We start from the raw sequence: 20,233 nt of genomic DNA, 5'->3' as shown, positions 1-20,233 counted from the left end.
TTCTGGGAAGTGCGAGAGGCCTCTTGAGGCCCAAGCGGGGTACCGACACGGCTCCGCCTCCACTGCATCCGGTTTTCAGAACAAGTCACAGTGCAGAGTCAAGGGGTGGGAGCCAGCGCCCTCCTCATGATGGGAACGCCCACAGAGTCACGTGGTAAGGGGCCTGGACGCGGGGGGACGCAGGATTGTGGGTGTTTCTGCAGTTACTGCCAAGTACAGGTGATACGCTAAGCTCCGGGGACAAAATGCACAAACCCTGCCTTCAAGGAGTCCTCAGACTTAAGACAAACGTGAAGGATAATGAGGGAGCCGTTGAAATTCCGCCTGACTAGAGATGAGCTACTTATCTGGGATTGAAAGCGAGTAAGCTGGGACTAGTGAAGCCTTGCACCATCAGCAGGCAGAGTTCTGTGCTACGGAACCTTATTTCCATCTTACATCCAGCCTTACTCTCGTCATTATGTCCTCCTTAGCACAGAAGGTGCTCATGACATATTTGCCCAGTCAACCACATCTTTATCTTAACGGTATTTCAAGCAGTAACTCCTGAGACATTTCCAGTAAGTCTTGGGTTGCTCTCCTGACCTTCTGCAGGCGTGCTTTGAGGGCCTTGACGACGGCCTTTTTCCGGAACATCCGGACCAAGCCCTGATTCCACATTCCTTGCAGAGGGGAGAAGGTGATAGGGACTTAAGGAGAGGAAAGTGTGTGTGGGCAGGGGGGTGGAGGGGAGTGCCAGAAAGTGGGGTCCTGGCAGATGTAGTCTTATGCCGGGAAGAAACTTCCAGGGCCGAAAACACTAGGAACTCAGTGTCCACAACACTGGCCGTGCGGATTGACACTCAGAGCCGCAAACCCTTGGCAGTTGTTTTAAGAAAGCTTCTTCCCCGTCATTCAACCTGCATCAGCCCCTTCACTGACTGCACTCCGAGTGCGCTCCCAGGATTCCCCTGGCAACCCGGAGAGGCCAATCAGCCCCTGCTCTGGGGCGAGGAATTCCGACCGTCGGATGACTGAGGACGCTCAACTCACAGGGAAGGACTATGAGGACGAATGGACAGAGAAGTGGGCATGCCCGTGAGAGCTGGGCTGGCCTGATGACTCGCTCGGTGCAGGTTTCAGATTCGCTCCTGGCGGCACACTGCAGAAGTTCCTGGTCGTGAGCGCCTTCGAACGTGGCCACGAGAGTCACAAGCTCATGACGGTGTGGAACCACAAGCCTGCAGGACAGCAGGCTCACCGACAGCAGACTGAACGCGTGAGGCCGTTTGAATTCCTCCATTCGAGGGGATTGAACCGGGCATTTGAGGGCGGGTCATTGATTTGCAAGGTGACGGCAGGAAACCCTGATCAGAGCAGGAAAGCGAGAGAGCAAAAGAGAAGGAGGCCCACCAAGACGTGGTAAGTAAGGCTGGTTACCGCTTCGGGCAAGTTCCACCCGGGAACTCTGGTAGGTCGTGCACCTGAGGGTTGTCACAGCCAAGAAGAGGGGGTGTTGGAGTACCCCACTCCGGCTGGCCACGTTTAAGGGCAGAGGCAGGGAGGGATGTCTGACGTCAGAAACAGCGGCCACGAATGCTGGCGACAGAGGACAAGACGTGCCGGGTCTCTCCGAGCATGGGAGAAGGTCAGCTCCCCTGCTTAATGTCTGTGATGCCTGTGCGAGAAAACCCAGAAGCTCGTCTTGCCGGATGTGACGTCAGAGGGGAAGGTCTTTCCAGAACTGAGCTGAAGGAAACTGCCATCCCGGATCCGGTGAGATGCCAGTTTTCGGGGAGTTCACACTGCTGGGTGTGGGGCAGGTACTGCATGTTTTGTAGGTTTGAGAGAAAGATCTAGAGGAACAGCAAGGTAGAATGCAGACTGACGGACGCTTTTCAAAGCCTGTTCTGTGAGAGCGGTATTTAGCAATTCCCCCACGATGGCTGATGTCTCCCCGGATAACAATAGGTTTATCAAAAGCCAGATGAGCTCAGGAAATGTCAAGTCCCTGAGTTTCTTAGATCCTTTACTAAGGGTTATTACATCCTTGACTTTCTACTGTGCATTCCATACGTCTTAAAGGAAGAGGGGCGGCCTGGATGGCTCAGTCGGCTAAGCGTCCAGCTGCGGCTCGGGTGATGGTCTCGCCATCCATGAGTTCGAGCCCCACGTCAGGCTCTGTGCTGCCCGCTCAGAGCCTGGAGCCCACTTGGGATTCTGTGTCCCCCCTCTCTCTTTTCCCCTCTCCTGCTCGTGCTCTGTCTCGCTCTGTCTCTCAAAAATATATATTAAAAAAAAAATTTTTTTTAAGGAAGAAAGAAGGCAGCATCTCCCAAACTCATTTGACTGTGAATTTTATTCGCAAATCACTATTTTACTCCCAAACGCCTTTGAGTAACTCTCGGTAACTAGCGTTCGCCAGCACACCGTTGGGAAAACACTTCACCAAAAGCACTTTATAAGGAACAGTCATGAGAGAACCTGCAGAAAGTCCGTGCATTTTGAAAAGTGGCTCCACAATAATGCTCTTCCTAAATCGGTCTAATCTGAGGGGCTTTCCAAGCCTTCCCAGGTCTGTGAGTACAGGACTTTTTCTCCTCCTCCCCCAGGCTGCCTTGGGACCGAAAGGGCTGATTCTCCAGCATTCTAACCCGGCTTCTCCTCTCTCTGCCTTTTAGATGGGCTTCTTTCGCCGAAGGTACAAAGAAATTATCGAAGCCGAGAAAAACCGGAAAGAGAACGAAGACAGTTGGGACTGGGTCCAGAAAAACCAGTGACCTGCCACACCAGTCACGTGACCCAATCGGCCGCCTGTCGTCCTTGATCTTTGTATCTTCCATATTTGGAAGAAAGAATCTTCTCCAGATTTTTCGGAGGCCCCACTGATGCTGTTCTCTTCCTCGTTTTTTTGTCAAGCCCAGGAGCCACCCTGAGGCAGCCGCTCTGGCCAGGTCACATGACTGGAGCCACCACCTGTTTCTTCTTAAAGGTGAACTCCGAACTTGGGAAAGCAAGCCACAGAGGTGAACGATATTTATGGATGCAACGTGCGTGGTCAACCCTCAGGGGAAAACTGTTACCTAAAAGTATTTTTATAAATATAAGCCTTTTATATACTGATTATGTCTTTATATTTGTATCGATGTTTTATTATTTCTATTAAATAGTTATATAATTCACTCAAGCACTGATCTCCGGGCTGAAATCTTGGAAGTACGTGTGCACTCATACAAATCTGATCGTACTGTGGGACTTGCTGTTAAAAAGAGACGTGCACATAACATAATCTGAGGAGACCTCGTGTGAGCCACGAAGCAGGCGGCACCACACGTATACTGGTTGAGGTCAGACCCCTAAGACAATTCGCATCTCGGTTGCCTGGAGTCGTTTGAAATAATGTGCTAAAGAACTCTAAGCGGTTTTTCATACATACCTTGCATCGGAAGGCTTCCAACAGGACTTTGGATGGAAAAACCTGCCCCTAGCACAAGTCTGCTCGGCATCACCTATACGGACATCACACCGTCCTTGCACTTGGATTAATGGACGAGAGCTTGGAGCAAGGCCATTGGGTCACCTGGCAAACCTCAGCAAGGCATCTCATCCTGGATGTCATGCATCCGAGTCCGCTCGCCACGAGGACTAAATCAGTGCCCACCAAGCAAAGACTTGTGTCAGAATGCTGTGATGTGTTGCCTTTTCGTGGTAATTTGAGGTCAGAGGTCTCCACTTCCCCTCCCACTCTTGCTGCCCCAGCTGATGGCCGTTGCAGATTCCTTCCCAGAGATGACCATTCAACCTGTCCTTAGTTTTTAAAACAGCGTCTTAAGGGAGGTTCCCCGAAAGCAGACTCCAGTACAAAGATTTGCCTGCAAGTAACCGAATAAGGTGGTGTTCTGCCCGTAGGAGACGGCAGTAAGGGGGTGAGGGAAGCAGGACAGGGAAGGGGAGGAAGCCAGGCAAGGGTGCCATTTCAGAGGACATCCCGAGGAGGGTAGCTTCAGCCTGATCCTGCAGGGAGCTCTGGAGGGTAAGTTGTGTCCCAGAGTCGCCCCAACCCGGGGCAAGGGAGCTGATCGTTCAGATTCTTGGGTGCAGGGGAGCTATAAATTTCCCACTCTCAATTCTGGCTGGCAGAACGGCTCCGACAGCCCAGAGGCAGTCCTCTGCACGCGAGCTGCAAATGCACCCCCAGCCCGGGGAGGCATCCAGAGATGATGTGAAAAAGAATGCACTGGGACCCGGGCGCCGCGCTGGCACTTCCCTGCCCACTGCGCGCCGGAATGCTGAGTTGCTGCCCTCGGTTCCAGTCTCCCTGTTTGCCGGTTGGTGTTTATCATCAGCCGCGCTGTGCCGCCTGGTTTTGAGTGCAATGTGATTTTCTAGAAGGGCAATGAGATGACGCGTGTAGTGTGCCCAGCACAGCGCCTGGACCGCAGGGGACACTCAGTAACTGGCCGCAGCCCTGGGCGCGGTCGCCACAAACCTTCTGATGAGAGAAAAAACACGCGGCTGAGAACAGGGTCTGACAAAGAGTCCTTAATGGCTCATTACAGCCCGCTGGAGCCCCAGGAGCATAAAAGATGTTAGCAAGTGGGACCGAAAGAAGAAACAAGACGGGGGATCTTTCTTGTAGGGCCTTGTCTACTGGAAGCTAACATGTTGGGGGGTCTGTGAACATCGTTGCAAAGACGCAGAACTCCAGAGGAGACAGGCTTTTCCACGCACATACTTGGCTAATACTTGGAAAGATAGCAAAGTTTAGGCAAAATCATGAGGATGCCGGACAGTTGTGAACCTGGCGTGGAACAGAAGCGTCTTTTCGTTTCTTATTATGCAGTTGACTCTGATGCAGAAAGACAATGAACGTATCATGTGTCCCTTCCTGGTGAATCTGGGAATAGATGACAAGGCCAGAGGGTCAATGGCATGAACTAGGCTGATCTTAGAATGAAGGCGGGGATGTTGCTTCTGACAGGGACGGAGGCAGAGGTAGCTACCGGGCAGCTGCAGTCAAAGACACCAGTTGTCAGAGTTCCCCTGTGAGTTGTATCAAAAGTAGTGAGGGCAGTTTTGAGGGGGTCTTGGTCACTCGCTTAAAGGACACTTTTAAGCTGTGCATCAGGAGCTGCGTTAAGTGCTGGGGCTTCCCCAGAGAACTCCGCAGCACATTCTGCCCGGAGAGCCAAACCCTCCCGCCAGAGGCGGACGGAGAGTCTCCTCTATGAGACCCCATGTGCGGCTTTCCCTCAGTGGACTTTTGCCGTCCTTTAATAAGCCACTGAAGATTGTTAGGCGGTAGGCCTGGGTCAGCTCCCTCAGCGGCTTTGGACAAACGCATTTACAGCCTGTAACCAGCTCCCTTACGAGGGGTGCAGACGCACTGGTGGCCACGTAGAGGATGACTCCTCCTGTTCCTGTGGACGGTCTCGGAGCCGGGATCTGTTTGCCCCTGGTCGATTCTGAACGGCAGACCCACATGGGCAGTCATACGCTCAGGAGATCACTGAGACTTCATAAGGCAGCCACTCCAGGAATCTGTCTGGAGAAGGACGGTGCCTCTGCACGTCTGATGGTGCTGAGTAGCAGGTGGGGCGACAGCAGGAAGTTAGCTGCTTGACACGGTGATAAAGAAGCCCAGCCCACCGTGAGCCCTCTCAATAGGCTCTCAGGGGAAGCAGGCAGGGTGAATGGCATCTGTACCACTTCTCCAGAATATTCTTTTGAAAGTCCACAGTGCATTCCGGTTTCGAACCCTCCTGCTTCTGTGGGTTCACTGTGGAGTCCTATCAGATATCCTCTTACACAGCATTAGTTCAATCTGCTTCGGCTTTTAGTTATGTATTCAGTGTGGTTTTAACTGACGGGAAGATTGAGACGCTTTTTAAATATGAAAAAGGACCTTTGTAAAAATTGAAAATAATGCCCGCTTTTCAAGAATGGTTGACTTATGCTCCGTTGATGTGGGACTCATGAGTTGGGGACATCCCCAGAGTGAGTCCTAGACCTGTTCCCAAGAAAAGACCACAAGGTTTAGGAATAAGGAGATACTAGAAGAAGGGGGCAGGTCCATTGGCTTGACGCTGACTGACAGGCACACGTCAGGAATCCGCTCTCTCAGTCAGCTGGTACCAGCATCAGCATCACCAGGAGTATTCTCACGTCTGGTGAATGTTGTAGAAAATCCACTAGAAAGTCGTCTTTCACCAAGTCACGCATAGCCTACCATCTTTGAGCCAAAGGCAAGGGAGTTAAGAACAAACAGAAAACCAGCAGGCCTCCCAGGAATATCTGGGACCTGTTTTCAATGCAGAAGTATAGTAGATCCCCCAAGTGATACATGTGCTGTGGGCTACCTGTTAAAACCCTAGCAGAGTCCTTTTTTTAAAGGCTGTTCCGCTACTTTTATTCTTGGAAAAGACAGTATGGCCAGGGAATGCAGTTACACATAGGTTACATATGAAATGTGCATCTGGTGAAACCCACATGCACCTGACCCAGACTTCCGGGAATGTAGAGGCACTGCAAAGGATTGTTATGTCGGGGAAATGGCCCTTTAGCAGACAAAAGGCAGAAAGTGAGTGTCATTTCAGAAGTGCTCCGACGTACAGGGGTCTAAGCAATGTGTCGTTCTGCTATGTGGAGCAGTGGTACACACAGCGGATAATATTTTCTGAAACAAAGAATGGCTGAAGGGAAGATACAGATGCCACCAGGGCCAAGATGAGCCTACTAGAATGTCTTCCGATTTTCAGCACATTGGGATAATGAGCAAATTTCCCACATGGTGCAATGCTTTATAGCACAATGGTCTAGATTTCAGACTTTGTTGTTGTTGTTGTTGTTGTTGTTTTTCCTAATGTGCACGGTGTGACGGGCAGAGTGAGTTTAAAAGCTTTAAGAGTGATTAATTGCATGGCAGACACCCACGCTAACTTCACTTCCAGAACTTGACTGATGCATCCATGTACATTTACGTTGAGGAATTTTGGTGGGAGGGGTGTTCCTCCTCCCAAAGTCATTAAAAGTGTATTAAAGTTTATGCAGTCACTTCTAATTCACTTGCACTGTTAGGGGAATGCAGGTTTACAAAAATACATGTTTGGAATAAAAAATGGCTGCAAATGATTCAGGAGTTTGGTCTGTAATTTCTTTGCTGGTGAAGAACTTGAACCTTTTTAGGGTGTTGAAGATGCGGTTTGAATGTAATACGTCACGAGCGTTAAAGAGCACGTGCAGGTCTATCTAATCGTGCATGAACAACCCCCTCCATGTGGCTGAACTGTCCCCGACCCTTGGCCTCCATTCCGTAGTCACCACTTTCTCTGTGCATCACCCACCTGCCCAACGACACACCTGGGACTTTGATCTGAAGACAAACGTGCCCAAATTAAATGGAGTGGATTCCTTGTTGTTAGTAGACTGCTTCCACTAGTCACCAAGCATTTCCCCAGAAGCTTTCTGGTAGCATCCTTACACGTTTACAAACATCGTGTTCTCTTACATTTGTAATCTCCATCTGTTTAGTTACGTCCCTGTTCTTATCTCAAATGCTGTTCACTTCTGTGTGTTTCTCTTTTTTCCCTGGATGAGACCAACAAAGATCTATTTTGCCAGTGCTTTCAAGAATAAGCCTTTGGCCATACCAATCAAACCTACTGGGTTTTGTTTTCTATCTCATTCATTACTGGCTTTATACTTATTAAAAGTTATTACAGTGCCCTGTAGTTAAAATTCATGCACAAACACACCACACAGTATAGAAGAAGGGTATGAGAAGATACACGCCAAGGGATTAAAAATGGTTACCTTTAGGTAGATGGGAATGTCAGTGTTTTAGCTTTGTTTTTTGTTTTGTTTTTCCTTGCCTGAGGTTTAGTGTAGTTCCAGGCATTTTTTAGCATGTATTTCTTTTGCAACAATGAGGCATATGCAAATTATTTTTTAAATAAAATCACATCTGGGAGAATATGAATTGCTAAGCCAAAAGAGATCTCAAATTGCAAATTGCAAATTGCAAATTCCTTCCAGAAAGGAAGAGCTCTGTTTGCAGCAAAGAGCACTGATGAGTCTGACTCTGAGGACAATGGTCCAGTGAGTAATTTCAAGCTTTCTAATTCCAGATACTTCCTGGCTTAACAAGAACTCCCGCCATCACTAAGACTAATTAAATACATTTCTCTAAGGTTACCCAACCTGTTTCCTTAAGCCAGGAAGAGATCTGGACAAACTCAAAGGAATCAAAAGACACAACACTAAGAGGAAGAAAATCACCAGTTAGCAATGTCAGGCCCCCTTCGATCAGGAGTTTTTCAGTCTGCCAGATTACATCTGGTCCTTATAGACTGTCTGCTCATCAGGTTACTGTGCTTGGTAATCGAATTAATGTAAGTACTTACTTAGAGCTCCGCCTACGCTATGAAACCAGTTGGCAGCTATCCATCAGCAAAGGCGCCTGACCCTGAGATCACGTCCATTCATTCTCCGTACACGTCCAACTGAAGTGTGTTTAACAAGGTATCTCTGACTCCGTACTGAAATCTGAAGCTGTGCCATCTGGGCTTGCTACCAAAGCCCTGCTTTGCCTCAAAGTCGGACCCAGATCATTTTATACTTTATTTGATGTGACTCTTCCATAATTGAAAAAGATCCTAAAAATTAAAACAAAACTCATCAAAGGTACAACTACTCGCCAAACAGATGAAAAAGCAGGGGGCATTTTGAAAGTATTTCCAGGAAACCTTTCTTCTAAGAAATGACAGATTAAGATAAGTGAAATTATCTCCAAATCGACGTCTATTCAGAACCCACCTTATCAGTTAGGAGACTCTCTGGCTCCATATAATAGAAAAAATCCCAAATGACAACGTTTTAAACCCGATAGAAGTGTGTTCCTCTCTCACTTAAGAGAAGACGAGGTCTGAGTCATCAAGATCTCATATAGCGGCTTCGTGGATCATCAGCACATCAGCTCCTATCTTTCGAGGCATGTGGTTTACATCCTTAAAGTTGTTTCCCGGTTCCAGATGGCTACCAAGGAACCAACCACCATGACAATATTCCAGGCCAACAGTAGGGGAGGAGGATAAAATGCCACGTGCCTCCTCCCTTCTCACTAGCCTTGCCAGAAGTCCCATACAACACTAACCAGAAATTTGTCATAAAAATCCACCCGCCCGCAAAGAAGTATGGGGAGTGGATTGTTGAGGTCTAAGAGGAGTGCACATGTTGACGGTAACTACGTCGCCACACCCACCATGTGCAAGATACTCAGAATGTAAGTGTCCTAAACCCTAAGTGTGTAGGGCTGGATGTAAGCAAAGGGAAAGGCTTTATTTGGGGTCAGGGTGGGAATCTCAGGTACACAGAGTTGGTTAATCAAATTCACGTCCATGCAAAGCCTTTTCTCGTTCTGTGTCATTTTTCTCCTTTATCCACCCGGCTCCGTCCCCACTTACGTTTCCCCCTCTTCCCGAGGCACCAAGTCTAGTGAATGGAGTACATGTCCTTGGAAATGTACATAGTATTATTTTTTTAAGTTTATTTATTTTTATATATATTTTTTCATTATGAAATTTATTGTCAAATTGGTTTCCATACAACACCCAGTGCTCATCCCAACAGGTGCCCTCCTCAATACCCATCACCCACCCACCCCTCCCTCCCACCCCCCATCAACCCTCAGTTTGTTCTCAGTTTTTAGGAGTCTCTTATGTTTTGGCTCCCTCCCTCTCTAACCATTTTTTTCTTCCCCTCCCCCATGGTCTTCTGTTAAGTTTCCCAGGATCCACATAAGAGTGAAAACATATGGTATCTGTCTTTCTCTGTATGACTTATTTCACTTAGCATCACACTCTCCAGTTCCATCCACATTGCTACAAAGGGCCATATTTCATTCTTTCTCATTGCCACATAGTTCTCCATTGTGTATATAAACCACAATTTCTTTATCCATTCATCAGTTGGTGGACATTTAGGCCCTTTCCATCATTTGGCTATTGTTGAAAGTGCTGCTATAAACATTGGGGTACAAGTGCCCCCGTGCCTCAGCACTCCCGTATCCCTTGGGTAAATTCCTAGCAGTGCTACTGCTGGGTCATAGGGTAGGTCTATTTTTAATTTTTTGAGGAACCTCCACACTATTTATTTATTTTTAGAGAGCGCACGCACATGGGGGCGGGGAAGGGGCAGAGAGAAAAATCCCAGAGGCTCCGCACAGAGCCCAACATGGGGCTCAATCTCAAGAACCATTAGATTATGGTTCTCATAATTAAGACCCAACCCCAAATCAAGAGCCAGATACTTAACTGACTGAGCCATCCAGGTGCCCCTCATTTCCCTGATTTCTTTAGTTTGTAACTAGAAGTTTGTACCTCTTAATCCCTTTTGTCTGTTTCAGCACCGCTTCCCCCATCTACTTCCCCTCTGGCAACCGCCAGTTTGTTCTCTGTATTTAAGAGTCTGTTGTTTGTCGATTTGTTTTGTTTTTAGATTCTACAGGTAAGTGAAATCATAAAGTATATGTCTTTCTCTGTCTGATTGGTATCACCAGCATCATACTCTCTAGGTCCATCCATGTTGTTGCAAATGGCAAAATCTCATTCTTTTTTATGGCTGAGTGATATTCCATTATATCTATATCTATATATCTCTATCACCTCTTCTTGGTAACTCATCATGGATGAATGCTTGGATTGTTTCCCTGTATTTGCTATTGTAAATAACGCTGCAATGAGCATAGGCATGCGTGTAGCTTTTCCAGTTAGTGTTTTCGTTTTCTCTGGGTAAATACCCAGTGGTGAAAGTACTGGTTCACAGGGTAATCTTATTTTTAATTTACTGAGGAACCTCCATACTGCTTTCCACAGTGGTTGTACCAATTTGCATCCTCACCAATGGTGCATGAGTGTTCGTACTCAATGACGAAAAACTCAGATCCCTCTGTTCCCTCCCTAGTCCCTGCAAGGTTAGCTCCTTAGCCTGGGGGCTTGCAACATGAGAATAACAACAGAAACTGCAAACTCCAACGACAGTGAATAGTAGTGAATAGCTTTCTTGAGGGATCCTGTATTTTCAGGACAAGAGATAGCTCTAAGATGCTATACATTCATCATTATAACATTTAGTGACTCCTTACACAACAGAAAGACAGACTATTGCCCAGGCTTTTCTGAGGAATGATGACCATCCATGGACTCTCCATGTAAGACTTCCCCAGGATATTTGTAATATCAAATATCTAAGATGCTCTCATTGCCATGTCCAAAACTGTTGACAGATGACGTGTGGAATGTACAGTGTAGGAATGTGTTTGAGAAGATGAGCTATTGATTTAAGCAGATCACGGGCCAACACCCAGCAGGAGAGAAAAGGAGCAGAGGACCATACCCACCGGGGCCCTGAGAGACAGGGGACTTGCAGAAGAGAGCCCTGGTTATTGGTGGGGCAGTACCCCGCCCCTGCCCGCCAAACTACCACTACCCCCCCACGTCCCAGAACCTTGCCTAAGGGAACTTAGAAAGAAAATAAGTTCACCTAGGACCCCCAGGGCAGATGGACACAGGGAATAATGCAGCTGCATATACTCATGACCATCCCCAAAGAGGGGATTCAGGAACATCTGGTTGAATGATTCTGGCTGAATTATAGATACTTGCATATGGTGTCATTATGGCTTTGTCTACCCACTCATTAGCAGCAAGCTCTGGCCCATATCAGTTACCTCTAGAATTTGAATCTTCGAACTGTTACCTATTCTGGACATCACTCATTATGGAAGTTTTTTCCTCAGCAGTCCTGAAATTACATTCTTCCAGCTTCTGTTAAACACTCCATTTGATGGAACGTTCGCGTGATTTCCCCACCCAACTGGTCAGCGCTCCCTGAACCTTGCGAGCTCCCTCTTTTTCCCCAGCCCTCCCAGCCATCTATCCCAAGCCTCCTTTTTTTTGCTTTAAAAAAATAATCATGAAATACACATAATATATATTTTACCATCTTAACCATTTTTAATTTTTTTTTCAACGTTTATTTATTTTGGGGACAGAGAGAGACAGAGCATGAACGGGGGAGGGGCAGAGAGAGAGGGAGACACAGAATCGGAAACAGGCTCCAGGCTCTGAGCCATCAGCCCAGAGCCTGATGCGGGGCTCGAACTCATGGACAGCGAGATCGTGACCTGTCTGAAGTCGGACGCTCAACCGACTGCGCCACCCAGGCGCCCCCCATCTTAACCATTTTTAATGGTATTAAGCACATTCATGTTGTTGTACAGGCACCACCACCATTCATCCCCATAACTCTTTTCATTTTGTTAAAGTGAAACTCTCTACCTATTAAGCAAGTCCCATTCTCCCCTCTCCCCAACCCCTGCCAACCACCCTTCTATTTCCTGTTTCTATGATTTTGACTCTTCTAAGTACCTCATGTAAGTAGAATCCTACAGCGTTTGTCTTTTGGTGACTGGCGTATTTCACTTAGCATAATGTCGTCAAGGCCCATCTATGTGGTAGCATATTGCAGAGTTTTCTTTCTTCTTAAAGCTGAATAATATTCCATTGTATATACATCCCACACTTGGCTCATCCATTCACTGGCCAACAGAGCACTTAGGTTGCTTCCACCTTTTGACTACTGTGAGGAATGCTGCTGTGAACATGGGTGCACAAATACCTCTTCAAGACCCTGCCCTCAATTCTTGTGGGTGTATACTCAGAAATGGGATTGCTAGATGATATGGTTAATTCTATTTTTAAGTATTTGAGGAACCACCATATTGTTTTCCATACTGCCGCACCATTTATGCTCCCAAACATGCACGGGGGTTCCAATTTGTCCACATCCTCACCAACACTTGTTTTCTGGGTTTTGTTGTTCGTTTGTTTTTTCACAGTAGCCATCCTAATGTGTATATGGCAGTATCTCATTGTAGGTTTGACTTAACGTTTCCCTAACAATTTGTAACATGGAACGCCTTTTCATGTGCTTGTTGGCCATTTGTATATCTTCTGTGGAATAATGCCCACTCAAACTCTTTGCCCACTTTTGAATTGGGTTGTTTGTTGTTGTTGTTGTTGTTGCTGCTGCTGAGTTTTAGAAGTTCTCTATTCCGGGTATAAACTGCTTATCAGATATGTGATTTGCAAATATTTTTTTCCGTTCTGTGGGTTTCCTTTTTACTCTGTGGACAATGTCTTTTGAAGCACAAAATGTTTAAGTTTTTGTAGAGTCCAATGTTAATAGAGTCCAAATTGTCTATTTTTTCTTTTGTTACCTGTCCCTTTAGTGTTGTGTTCAAGAAATCATTGCCAAATGCAATGTTGAGACACTTTTGTCCTGTGTTTTCTTTTAAGAGTTTTTTTTTTTAATGTTTACTTATTTTTGAGGGAGAGAGACAGAGTGCAAGCAGGGGAAGGGCAGAGAGAGAGGGTGACACAGAATCCAAAGCAGGCTCCAGGCTCTGAGCTGTCAGCACAGATCCTGACGTGGGACTTGAACTCAAGAACCATGAGATCATTACCTGAACTGAAGTCAGACGCTTAACCGACTGAGCCACCCAGGTGCGCCTCTTCTAAGAGTTTCATTGCTTTAGGTCCTTCCTCCATTTTGAATTAATTTGGGTATGTGCTGTGAGGTATGGGTCCACCTTCATTCTTTGCCTGTGGATATCCAGTTGTCCCAGGCCCATTTGTTGAAAAGACTGTCTTTCCCCTCCATTGAATTGTCTTGGCATCCTCGTCACAAATCATTTGATCATATGTGTGAGAGTTCATTCCCGGGTCTCTATTCTATCCCATTGGTCTATTTTTCTGTTCTTCCCACTGCCTCCCCAACCCTCCCCACCATCTGTCCTAAGCCTCCCTTAAAAAAAAAAAAAAGTTCTATTTTGTCTCCATGACAGCACTCAAAGCATATGAAAAGAGCTGCTGTATAACCTACAAAATTTCTCTTTCCTGCACAAAGAAATCTCCAGTTCCTAAGACTATTTTTATGACAGTTTCCACATCCTGCACCATCTCTGACATAGAAGAAACTGCCACCCTGTAATGAAGCCACCCCTCAACTTTCCCTCCTTGCTCTGAGTTGCCAGTATAGAACTAAATTCAGTAACTAGAATTTTTCCACGTTTAATTTGCAGCATTGCCATCCTGTTGACTCATAAGAAGGTTGTGGGCAACTCGTTGGTATTTTTTAATCCACTGCTACAAAAGAAAAAAAGAAATATCTTCCCTATGCCATTTGTCTTAATTCTGGGAAATATTTCAGGAAAGTGCAAACATGATTACAACAAATGCCTGGACATCTACCACCATGGTGTCGTGTTTGCTTCAATTATTTTGTCGAGTCATTGGGGTTGTTGTTTTTTTTTTAACTTTTGGGGGAAATAATGATAGACTCAGGCAGTTGAAAAATAGTACAAAGAAGTCCTGTGTACCCTTCACCCAGCTTTCCCCAGTGGTAACATCTAGCATAACTATAATACATACAATATCAAAAAAGAGAAATGTATGCTGATACGATCTACAGATCATATTCGGATTTCATCCCTTTTTATCTACATGCACGTGTGTGTGTGTGTGTGTGTGTGAGAGAGAGAGAGATCTGTAGGTTTCAGCAATTTGATCAGCCATAGAGACACACATAACCACTACCACAATCAAGATTAATCACCACATTATTTTGTACGCCTGAAACTGATATAATGTTAGATGTCAATTTTAACTCAATTAAAAATGTTTTGCGAAGATTAATCACCACAAAAGGACTCCTTCATGCTACCCCTCCCCAGCCGTCCCTTACCCCTGACAACCATTAATCTGTCTCCACATCTTCTAGAAGATGTTTTCTCAATGGAATCACAGCGTGCATAGCCTTCTTCTTTCTTTCCACTTGTACATTCTAGGCAGATTTGTTTCTATTCACAGAAACTGTTCCTTTTTCTTTCCTCTGAAGAAACACTCACTTCACATATGTGTCTCCCATACAAATGTCCATGTGTGGAAAGCCTTCTTCAGCCATGTGGGGAGAGTGGGAGAAGGGAGATTCCCAATTTCACATTTGGCAGTTACTTTCCACAGTGGAGACACTTGTTTTCTGGTACTAGCCTATGGACACATTATATGGTTTCAGTAGGCTTTTATTTTATTTATTTATTTATTTACTATTTATTTAACTGGACCAAGCTCTACCCATATCTCAGAGAAAACTGAGATATTCCAAAAACTGGAATAGTTTCCAAAGGCTGAAGTGGAAAACAGTCTGTTTGCAGGTGTTTGCAAATACTCTGTTGACACTGTGTAGACAAATTTGACTTTGCCAAACATTGTGCAGATTGGGGATGACTTAGCTGACCAGGATCAGAGAAACAAAAATGTTTGAACTTCTTTTTTTTTTTTTAATTTTTTAACGTTTATTCATTTTTGAGAGAGCATGAGCATGAGCAGAGGAGGGGCAGAGAGAGGGGGAGTCACAGAATCCGAAGCGGGCTCCAGGCTCTGAGCCGTCAGCACAGAGCCCGACACGGGGCTTGAGCTCACGGACCGTGAGATCATGACCCGAGCCGAAGTCGGACACTTAACCGACTGAGCCACTCAGGCGCCCCGCTTCCCTCATTTAAAAAAAAATTTTTGATGTATGTTGAGAGAGAGAGAGAGAGAGAGTGAGTAGGGGAGGGGCAGAGAGAGAGGGAGTCACAGAATCCGAAGCGGGCTCCAGGCTCTGAGCTGTCAGCACAGAGCCCGACGCGGGGCTCGAACCCACAGACCGTGAGATCATGACCTGAGCTGAAGTCAGATGCTTAACTGACTGAGCCACCCAGGTGCCCCTGAACGTCTTTTAATTTTATTTAAAAAAATAAAAAAGATAACCTAACCCTCAAGATTAGCTATTTTTCATTTAGGGTCATTCCCTTGAGATCCATCCAAGTTGTTTACATATATCAGTAGTTTGTAGCTCTTTATTTCAGTAATTGTGGGTGGTGTGGGCATACCGTGGCTTATTTGACCCTTCACCCGCTAAAGAGCACGCGGGTTGTTTCCAGTTTGGGACTATGACAAATAATGATGTAGCGCGACATTTGTATTTGGGGTTTTGTGGCACGTAAGTTTTCATTTCTCTGTGATAAATGCCTAAAAGTGTAATTACTCAATTGGATGCTAAGAGTATATGTAGTTTTATAAGAAACTGCCAAATTAGCTTCCAGCAGTTGTTTCCTCGTACATTCCCATAGCCGCGTAGGAAAGATGCAGTTTCTCTACATTCTCTCCAGTATTTGGTATTACCACCATTGTTTATGTTAGCTGGCTAACAGGTGCAGTATCTCACTGTGGCTTTTATTTGCATTTCCCTAACAGGTAGTGATGCCAGGCGCCCCGTATATCCTCTTTGGTGAAACCTCTCTCCATGTCTTTTGCCCATTTTTAAATAATTTTTAATGTTTCTTTACTTTTGGTGGCGGGGGGGGGGGGGCGGGGGAGCGGGCAGAGAGCGAGGGAGACCCAGAATCCGAAGCAGGCTCCAGGCTCTGAGCTGTCAGCACGGAGCCCGACGCGGGGCTCGAACTCACGAACCATGAGATCGTGACCTGAGTCGAAGTCAGGCACCCACCCGACTGAATCACCCAGGCGCCCCTCTTTTGCCCATTTTTGAATTGGACTGTGTCACATGTTGCTGCAGAGTTTGGGCAGTTCTTTATACATTTTAGATAGTAGTCCTTTGTTACATATGTGGTTTGGAAATATTTTCTCCCAGTCTGTAATTTATCCATTTATTATTTCCTTTATGGATCATGTTTTTGGTGTCATAGTCTAAGGACTCTTCATCTCACCTGAGGTTGTGGATATTTCCTTCTGCTTTTTTTTTTTTCCTGAAAGTTTTCGAGCTTTGCCTTTTCCAGAATGTCACATGGCTGGAAGCATACAGGATGTGGTCTTTTCAGGCTGGCTTCTCTCACTTGGTGAAAAGCATTGATGTTTCCTCCGCGTCTTTTCATGGCTCGGTAGCTCATTTGCTTTTAGCACTGAATAATATTTCATTGTTCTGGATGCAGCACAGTTTATATATGCATTCATCTACCGAAAGACATCTCGGTTGCTCGCAAGTTGTAGCCGTTTTGAATAGAGTTGCTCGGATATCTGGGTGCAGGTGTTTGCGTGGACTTAAGTTTTCAGCTCATTTGAGGAAATGCCCCGGAGCGCAATTGCAGGATCGTATGGTAAGGGTGTGTACAATTTTGTAGGGAACTGAAGAACTCTTCCCAAGTGTCTGCACCGTTCCTCATTCCCACCAGCAGTGGACGACAGAGTGAGGCCAGCCACGCTGAACAAGTCAGGAGGCTCTGGAGATGTGGCTTCCTCAAGAAATCAGTGCTGAAGGACACCTAACGTGTTTGGTCATCAGGAAGGGAGATATAAACAGGCGGAGCAAAGTTCGGGGATGAATTCATGAGCAGTACAGAGAAAACTAAGTAAAAGGGAAAATAAAGAGAGACGATTCTTAACTTCAGGGAAAACGAAAGTTGAACAGAAAAGGGAAACAGATGCATCTAGCCTCAACCCCTGCTCCCCACTTTCATGGTCGCTGAAGAAACTACCGATTGTCACAGCTCCCACTGTAAAACATACAGTATCAGCCTAGAAGTTTCTTGTGAGTTTGGGTATAGAAATAGGTCTCGGGGTCTCCCAGGCTAACACCCCACCCCTTGGCAAACTACGAGAAGGCTGTATAACTATGGTTACTCACAATAACCATATAGATGATCATACAGATAATCATATCAAAAAAGGGTGTTACTCATAACATAAAACAAAAGGGTTTTCCTGTTCTGGTAGCAGAGAAGTCTTCCCTAAGGAAGAAATGATTGAGAAGGAGAAATATAACCAGGTGGAAAAGGAGGGGAAAGCATTCCAGGCAGAGGGAACGGCATGTGCAAAGGTCCAGTGGCAGGTGCAAACTTAGATTATTCAGGAACCTGTGCAGAGCCCAGTGTCCAGACAGGAGGAGCCAAGAGATACAGGTTTGTAGTGAGGCACGGGAAGCAGGCACACTGCTAGCAGGTGGCTGGAAGGAAGCTTCTGCCTATTTGGAAGCTTCCAGGGAAGCTTTTTTGAGGCACAGCTCACCCTCAAGAGTCTGAATTAACTGGGTGAAAATCAAATAATCTGGCTCCCGGCTGGCCCCCTGCTGGTCAGGACAAGTCAGGACTGCCTTTCTCACGACTGCTTCAGAGACTTACGGATATTTTTGGTATTTATGGTAGCAGAACATTTAACTTCCTAAAACGTCAGTAAAGTAGTGCTGAGGGGCAACATGAAAAAAGAAATTAAGTTATGCAATTAGTGGGAATAATGGGAAAAGAAATCAAGCAGCTTTTAAAAGAACAAAAAAAAACCCCTTCAACCGTAAACTTATAAAGGCAATTTTTTTGCATATTAATTTTATTTTTTTTAATTTACATCCAAGTTAGTTAGCATATAGCGCAACAATGATTTCAGGAGTAGATTCCTTAATGCCCATTTAGCCCTTCCCCCTCCACAATTCCCCAGCAACCCTCTGTTTGTTCTCTGTATTTAAGAGTCTCTTAGGTTTTGTCCCCCTCCGTTTTTATATTATTTTTGCTTCCCCTCCCTTATGTTCATCTGTTTTGTCTCCGAAAGTCCTCATTTGAGTGAAGTCATGATATTTGTCTTCCTCTGACTAATTTCACTTAGCATATAATACCCTCCAGTTCCATCCACATAGTTGCAAATGGCAAGATTTCATTCTGATCGCTGAGTAATGCTCTATTGTATATATATACCACATCTTCTTTATCCGTTCATCCATCGATGGACATTTGGGCTCTTTCCACACTTTGGCTATTGTGGATAGTGCTGCTATAAACACTGGGGTGCATGTGTCCCTTCGAAACAGCACACCTGGATCCCTTGGACAAATGCCTAGTAGTGCAATTCCTAGGTTGTAGGGTGGTTCTATTTTTAGTTTTTTGAGGAACCTCCGTACTGTTTTCCAGAGTGTCTGCACGAGTTTGCATTCCCACCAGCAGTGCAAAAGACATCCTCTTTCTCCGCATCCTCGCCAACATCTGTTGTTGCCTGAGTTGTTAATGTTAATATAAAGGCAATTTTTAACATAGGCATTCATTTCAAGTTGCCGGACAGTAGAGAAAGGGAAAATTAGGATGACGCGGGGAACTCGATCCTTACTGAAGTGGGGCCATTCTCTGTGCGGTTTTGTAACGTATTTCCCCCACTCCTCCTGCAAAGCTATAGCATGGTGGAGATTCACTCTTCACCTTTGTAACAATGGAGGAAATGCCACAACCAAGTCAACGGGTGGCTCTTGGCAACATTTTCTCTATAATGTCATCTCAGTTACTAGGAAAATCATTGGAAACCTGTCTCAGAAAAGTAACAGAGGCATAATCTGATTCTAAACACCTTACATTGTTTCATGGAGATTCTTTTCCCGGTCTGTGCGCATGTGCTAAAACTTTTTTTCATTGCACACAAGTATCATTATTCCCAGGTGGTTTGTGCTAAAGTTTTTTGAAAGTTAATATTCTTCTACTTTGAATACATGACCTTGAGCTGTAGCACACTGATTCAAAACACCAGTATTTTGCCCACCGAGAATGTTAAAATTTGCTTGTTGTTTGATGCCTACAAGGATGGGAGACAGAATAGCTTGCTATTTGAGAATTATTTTTAAAAGAAGCTAATAACTCCAAAGAAGCTGGCACTCCCAGAAAAAAAATTAAACTGTAAATCAAAAAGGGGCAAAAGGCAAGTTATTGAGACATACATACATCAAAAATATCATCTGCCACAGTATTAGTTCTAATTATTCTCTGGGCTCCCCAATTTAAAATATGTTGATAAATGCTATGAGAGATACAGATTCATCTATTTAATTTAATTTGAGTAATAGCACTCAGCTTAATACATTTCCTTTTTTTTTTATTCACTTCACATTGATCATATGCCATGTGCCAAACCCTATATAATATATAAGGTCTGTGTTATTCTCTGCAGATTTCCTGAATTTGCATTTTAATATTTTAGAAGATACAGACTTCGATCATTCTAGAACTATAGTTACTCCATAAATTCTTTCTTTGCTAAATTCCTAAGTTCACTAGCTATAATATTTCACTCTTTTATCATGGGGTATTTGGGGGAGGAGCGTCCTCTGTGGCATGAATATCAGCATTCCATCTTGGGTTTTGCTCTGTTTCTCCACTGGGTGAAATGGT

At 45.3% G+C, this 20,233-nt stretch overlaps 1 protein-coding gene across 4 annotated transcripts in view; it reads left to right on the top strand.

Moving 5' to 3' along the window:
* ITGA9 (integrin subunit alpha 9) overlaps window positions 1-20,233 on the top strand; it is a 361,953-nt gene that overhangs the window by 337,369 nt on the left and 4,351 nt on the right. For 2 of the 4 annotated variants that reach the window (XM_043595761.1, XM_043595759.1), the window contains one exon: window positions 2,661-7,110. The exons of the other annotated variants lie outside the window; for them this stretch is intronic. In XM_043595761.1, coding sequence (XP_043451696.1) covers window positions 2,661-2,759 — 99 coding nt within the window. In that variant the 3' untranslated portion in view covers window positions 2,760-7,110. Of the gene's footprint in view, window positions 1-2,660; window positions 7,111-20,233 lie in introns of those variants that run through there. 4 annotated transcript variants of the gene reach the window in all.

This window comes from Prionailurus bengalensis, chromosome C2 (assembly GCF_016509475.1).
Source record: "Prionailurus bengalensis isolate Pbe53 chromosome C2, Fcat_Pben_1.1_paternal_pri, whole genome shotgun sequence".
Classification (NCBI taxonomy): Eukaryota; Metazoa; Chordata; class Mammalia; order Carnivora; family Felidae; genus Prionailurus; species Prionailurus bengalensis.
This window is presented reverse-complemented; position numbering and strand designations above follow the sequence as displayed.